At 33.4% G+C, this 6,551-nt stretch overlaps 1 protein-coding gene across 2 annotated transcripts in view; it reads left to right on the top strand.

Moving 5' to 3' along the window:
• BDP1 (B double prime 1, subunit of RNA polymerase III transcription initiation factor IIIB) overlaps positions 1–1,531 on the top strand; it is a 94,486-nt gene extending 92,955 nt beyond the window's left edge. For both annotated transcript variants that reach the window (XM_008575631.1, XM_008575630.1), the window contains exon 37: positions 518–1,531. In XM_008575631.1, the coding sequence (XP_008573853.1) occupies positions 518–649 (132 nt within the window). In that variant the 3' untranslated portion in view covers positions 650–1,531. The remainder of the gene's footprint in view (positions 1–517) is intronic.
• The last annotated feature ends 5,020 nt before the right edge of the window (positions 1,532–6,551 follow it).

Raw genomic sequence — 6,551 nt, 5'->3', positions numbered from 1 at the left:
CTTTTTTTTTTTTTTTTTTTTTTGTGACTGGCTGGTACAGGGATAGAACCCTGGACCTTGGTATTATCAGCACCATGCTCTCTAACCAGCTGAGCTAATCTTCCAGCCCCGTGTGTCTTTTCTTATGCCAGTAATTCAAAGTTTTTGTTACAGATTTAACAATGGTATATTTTTCTGTATTATTAATTTTTTTTCATGGAAATTAGGGTAAAGTCATGGCTCATGGGTACACTATAATTTACCAATTCATGTCTAGTGCTGTATATTTAGTTGCTTCCAATTTTATTACAACTAATGCTACAGAGGTTATCTTATACATAAAACTCTTACTATAATGTTTAGGATTATTTCCTTAATATAACAGCATAGAAATGAAACTATTGGGTCAGTGAGTATAAACATATTTAAAACTCAATATTTATTGCCATATTGCTTTTCAAACAGATTATATCAATTTAGACTACCACCAGCAATATATAAATGTTGTATTGCATTTTTATTTTATTACCTTTTTTAGGTTTCTTGTGATCGGCCCTTACTGAAAGAAAGATGTAAAAGTGGCCAAAACCGGGCACCTGAAGAGGAGCCAACCACAGTCTCTGAATATTTCTTCAGTGACATCTTCATAGAAGTGGATGAAACAGAATAAAACATTCTTTTGTTTTTTCCCTCTTTTTTTTTAAGCCTGGGATTTCCAGAGTCAGTTACATGAACAACGCAGTATTTAGGAAAAAACATCACTGTCTATTTTTCTTTAGGTTGATTTAAAATATTTAATGAGCTTGATTTGAAGCTTTTATAATCAGTGGAAAACATTACTGAGGTTCCTTTCATTCTGATTGATGCAGCATTTTGGAAATACTGAGCAATTAAGACTGCTTTCTCAGACAGAAATGGCAACTCTTGTTTACTTTTTTGATTGTTCCTGTGCTGAGCACACGTGGACATTTGGAACTGTTGTGGACAAATGTCTCTGTATAAATCACAGTGCCGACATATTCGCAGATTGATTGTATTTAACATTTAGCAAACTTCTTTTATGGAGGTTTTTGTGTTTGTTTTTTTGGAGGGGATGATGAAGGCCTTTTCAGTTGCCTCTAAGAATATGAAAGTGAATTGACAAACTCCACTTTAGTATGGTAAATGTTGAAAATTTTTCTATTATCAGCTGTTTGGCTGACTGAAAAATAATATAGTTTTCTAATTCATGGTGATGTAACATTAGTCCCAATTGAAGAGCTAGTATTTAAACTTAATATTTATAAAGATGACATATCAAAGAGCTTATTTATTTTTAAATTTTTTATTTAAAAGGGTGTTCAGTTTTAATTAATTTCACCCCTCATATTGTGGGTAAAGAAGGCATTAACAAATCTGTGTTTGTCTCCTTTTCCTCTTTAATTTTAAAGATATTTTAAATGATATAACTAAAGATGTTTGGATAGTGTATATGTTTTGAATACATTTTTCCTTAGAGTTTAGGATATTGACTTTGTACTGTGAATTTTTTGGTGTTTTTTTTTTTTTTTTTTTTTTAAAGATGACTGGTAAGGGGATCTTAACCCTTGACTTGGCATTGTCAGCACCACACTCTCCCAAGTGAGCTAACTGACCATCCCTATATAGGGATCCAAACCCTTGGCCTTGGTGTTATCAGCACCACACTCTCTCAAATGAGCCATGGGCCGGCCCCTGGTGTTCTTATTTCTTGGGTAATCTCAGGATTGTCATGGAGGGGGGAAAAAAAAAACTCTTTAACTTCATTTATGAGGCAAATTTTCATAAAAATCTCAATCTCCTTTACACATACGCACACAAACACACACATATTTTGTTTTTAAAAAAACAATTTTTTTCCCTTTTTTTCCTACCATCATTTCTGGCCTAACCAATTTCTTGATAGTTTATTCCCATTAAATTCTGCTCAAGGCATACTTAGACCTTTAAGCACAGAACATAATTTTGATGTTAAGAACAGAAACTAAGATAATAAAAATTTATAAAGCCTGATTATCAGCAGTATGAATTTAAGAGTTGTTTTTAATTTTGAGATTTGATGATATATGTAATTCTATTATCTACCCAAGCAATTTTTTTTTTTTTTTTTTTTTTTTGCAGCTGGCCGGTAAGGGGATCAGAACCCTTGACCTTGGTGTTATAACACAATGCCTTCACCAACGGACCTAACCGGCCAGCTCTCCAATCAAATCTTTAGTGGTTCAAATTAAACTTTTCAAAGAGCAGATTTATTCTGATTTTATTTGAAAAACCTCTTGGGATGATAATACATTAGTTCAGGAGTTGGAAGCTTTTTCTGCAAAATGTTTTTGGGCTTGCAGGCCAGATGGTCTCTGTGGCAGCTACTCAACTCTGCCATTTCATTGCAGAAGCAACCACAGACAGTAGTACTTGAATGAAGAGCTGTGGCTAGATTGGCCTTTTAGTTTGACCCCTACATTAGAGAGTAATTTTCTTATCTGAAGGTGCTGTGACTGTGTGTGTATGGATGAGTTATTTGTCATTGAAGTTATGAGTTGTGCCTAAAAGTTAAAATTGATGATTGCATTATGAAATGATCAGTATTTCAATTGGGAAGATATTTTAATTCTAGACAATTGTGTTTGTATATTGAAACAGTGGTGGCCAATTTTCAAGTTCCTTAGTAAAAGAAGGTATGGCTCAGCAATTATAACAGTAATGCTAATTTATTGAAATGGTTGCTATTAGAGCACTTCTTATTCATTGCCTTATAGAAAAATTTACAGTTTTAAGTTTGTCAGAGGAGAGGATGTATAAATCTGAATGGAAATCTGTAAATATGCATTTATTGATTTAATATGATAAGGCATAATCATGGTAGTAAATGACATTGCTATTTTAATACTGCTTTTGTAAAAGTTTTAAAATCTCATATTCTGAAAAGGTTTCTTTCTCAGTGTAATCAGTTTGGGTGTTAGATTGCCATGACTGAAGTATTATTTATCCCTGTGTAATATTTATTTTTTAACTTTGTTAACATCTATCTCTTGTTCATCCACAATAAATAAGTTTTATGGAAGATGTAATTTCTTACTGTATAGAGAATACAGGGGCATTCATTGTATTAAAGAATCAAGTCAGCTAAGTTATCCTAATATTATGTTCTTAAAATTAGTCTTGGAAAAAGAGAAACTTAATCAGTGTGTTTACCTTACAAAGTGGAAAGACCTTTGTTGTATGATTCATGTAAAGGTGTTACAAAGAATTTATTTTATAAATCTTAAAGGAGATATGATTATTCACTTCTTGACTTTTCCTCCTGAACACTTACGTCTTAGCAAGTGATCAATATTATGGTTTAAAAGCCTAATTGTTGGTAAATGATTGAGGCACAGATAAAAGTATTGATATCTACTGTTTACCACCATGTTGTTTGAAATGGGAGTGACCATGTATGCAATCTTGCTTGAAGAAGTCTTAGACAAAAAAAGCAATATCTGTCATTTGTAAATTTTCTTGTTCTAAAGAAAACAGTTATGTTCTATAGATATAAATTATGTAAATAAAAGTTATTTTATACTACTTCTGTTGTGTCCTTTTCAAACAACTAAAGATATTTATGTTCATTTAGCCAGAATTAGTTACTGTTTCTCAACTGTATATTTTCTTCCTTCCATAAAAATATAGCATAACTGGAAGAGTTAATCTTCTTTTTTTTTTTTTTCCAGATATTCAAAACTTTAGTTTTAAAAAATGTCTTTATTACAAATTTAAAAGTCTGGAGAAACTTCTGTTTCCTCACCCAAAGAGTTCATGAACATGTACAGCAGAGCTAGCTAATTCATTTTAAAAAGGCATCATTAGGAAGGCAAAAGATAGCATACATACACATTAATCCAACTTCTAAGAGGTAGTGCAGTCCTCAGGTAGTCAGAGTACCAAGGTTAGTAAGATTGCCTTAACCACGAGTTTATAGCTAAATTTCTTCATTTAAGACCAAAGTTAAAAATGTTATAATCCAACAAGGGACAAATTACTCTGTTCCCAAATTACACTTCTTTATGGGGCCCCAAATTTTCTACTTGAGATGATGTTGAGTTTTTCTTTTCCACTGGCCCTTGGGATGTTTCCTCAGATGCACTATTCTGATTCTCTCTTTTGGCTCAAAGTTGAATGGAAACTTTCTTTAAATAGTGCATGCCGCTGGGGTATAACCTCTGATATTTAAAAACACTGGTTCATATGTAATCGAACTTTCAATGAGAATGCCCCATGGGTGCTCATATTTCCTGATGCCACACGAAGTAAGAGTATAAATGAACTCAAAGAAACTAGGCAGCACTGTTTATAGGATAGCCAGTTCCTAAATACAACTGATAAATCTGGGGTATCAGGTTATCCACATAAGGTGCGTTTCCAAATTGGACCTGGAGCCAGAATTCAGTACAGGTTACAGACAAATCATCAAGATGATGAATCATCACAAAAAGCATGAGGATCCCTTCTAATGCAACAACGATCTTCATTGCTTCAGATCTCGATCCAAGATATCACAGGAAACCAAATCCTTAATCTTTATTCTTATATGCTTGCTTATGAAGGATTTTTTTGATCTTGCCAGCCCGAGAAATAGACTTTCTTTCGCTGGCTGGTTAGCTCAGTTGGTTAGAGCATGGTGTTAAGACACAAACGTAAAAGGTTGGGATTCCAATACCAGCCAGCCGCAAAAAAAAATAAACCGTACAACTATTTTTAAAAAATAATTTTTCCCCATAGTTGGGACATGTGAAGAGTTGCTTACTTTTTTACTTATTTATCCCTTATTATAAAGAGTTTTTAGACATAAGAACCCAATCTTTTTTTTCTTAGCACTTTTTTTTTTTTTTTATAGTGGCTGGCCTGTATGAGGACTGAACCCTGGACCTTGGTCTTATCAGCACCACACTCTAACCAACTGAGCTAACCAGCCAGCCCAGTCCTGGATATGATATATACCTGGACTTCTGAAGTGGATTGGCAAAATCTCAGTTGGCCAAAAAATTTAGCTGAGAGAAATACCTGTGGAAACTTTCCTAAAGGATAGGTATTCTAGCCATTTCTCCAGATAGACAAATTTTTTGTCTTGGATTTCATCAAACCATCAGAGAGCTGCATATATGGGCTACACTGTTTTGTTTGTTCATGTTTAGGTTCATTGTGAAATAGTACAGAAATATAAAGAAATTGTTATTTTTACTGTAATGAATCAGATTTTATTTGCTATATTAATCCAATATTCTACTTAGGAGAACCTATAAGAGATATGTTTCTTTTGCCTCAGTGCTGGGAATAATTGTGCTTCTGTTCAGGTGGTCTGTTTTTTTATTGTATGGGAGGTGTGAATCCTTGTGTTCTTTTCTTTTACAATGCAAAACCAAATTTGGTGCCAACTTGTAGCAAGGTAGAATATTTCACATCACACACTTTTTTTGTATTAAACTCACTGTGGCTTTATATACCCCCATTTCCCTCTGCCTAGATTTTAAAAAATTTGTCATTTTTCAAAATAACAAGCTACCAAATATTACGCTGGGCACTGTGCTTACCTTTGTGCATTGTGTCATGTTTTTAAAAATAAAGTATTTTACATGGCTTTAAAAGTCAAGCAGTTCTAAAACATTTCAAACAAAAACCTGTTTCTTATATTTCTAAATATGAGTATTCTGTTATCTCATAAATATTAGACATTATTAATTTTTTTTATTATGGTTCATAAGAATTTTAGCTTTCTTACAACTCTCCTTGTCCTTGCTTCCCTCCTGTGTTCTTCCAATATGTTAGTCGTAATTTGGGGTTAATCTGTATTCAGAATTTTCATTGTGTTAATTGTGATTATTCACTCCTGCACCATATAATGTACCATGCTGACATTTCCTTCTTGGTACAATTTTTTATTTTTCTTGGAGTTAATAATTGCCTCACTTTTTCATTTGCTTTAGGGTTTGTTTTTTAACCTGTGACTTAACTTTTCACATCTCCAGCAAGCCTGTAAAATGCCTCTGCTTATAATTTTTCTTAAGGTCACAGTCAGATAAAATGTTTCATTCTTTTTTTCTTGGAAAACTTCCTGGAGCTCATGCTTCCTGCTTTAATCGAGACTAGTGGCTTCATACGTCTTTATGTGCTGTACAGCTGTCAGCCTGGCACTTCCTTTTGCCATTGTCCTGTGAATCTTTTACCCCTTTTCCTGGTGTAGATTCCCTGTCTGGAGTCCATGCCATTGTCTTTTTTATTTATCTTGTTTTGGAGAAGCACATCTTCCACTCATTTACTACAAGAAGGTGCATAGGTGATAAAATTACTCAAGACTTCATATGTCTGAAGGTTTATTCTACTTTCTCACTTAGTTGGGCTATGAATAGGATTCTTGAATAATTTGAAAATAATTTTCACTTAGTTTGAAGGCATGCTCCATTGACTTCCAGTTTTCAGTGTTTAGAAGTTTGGAACCATTCTGATTTCTATCCTTTGTAAGTCACCTGCTATTTGCATTTTTTTTTTTTTTTTAAAGATGACCGGTAAGGGGATCTTAA

Source organism: Galeopterus variegatus, unplaced genomic scaffold (genome assembly GCF_000696425.1).
Source record: "Galeopterus variegatus unplaced genomic scaffold, G_variegatus-3.0.2 Scaffold1221, whole genome shotgun sequence".
Taxonomy (NCBI): Eukaryota; Metazoa; Chordata; class Mammalia; order Dermoptera; family Cynocephalidae; genus Galeopterus; species Galeopterus variegatus.
The sequence above is the reverse complement of the archived record's forward strand: the minus strand, read 5'-3'. Positions and strand labels throughout refer to the sequence as shown.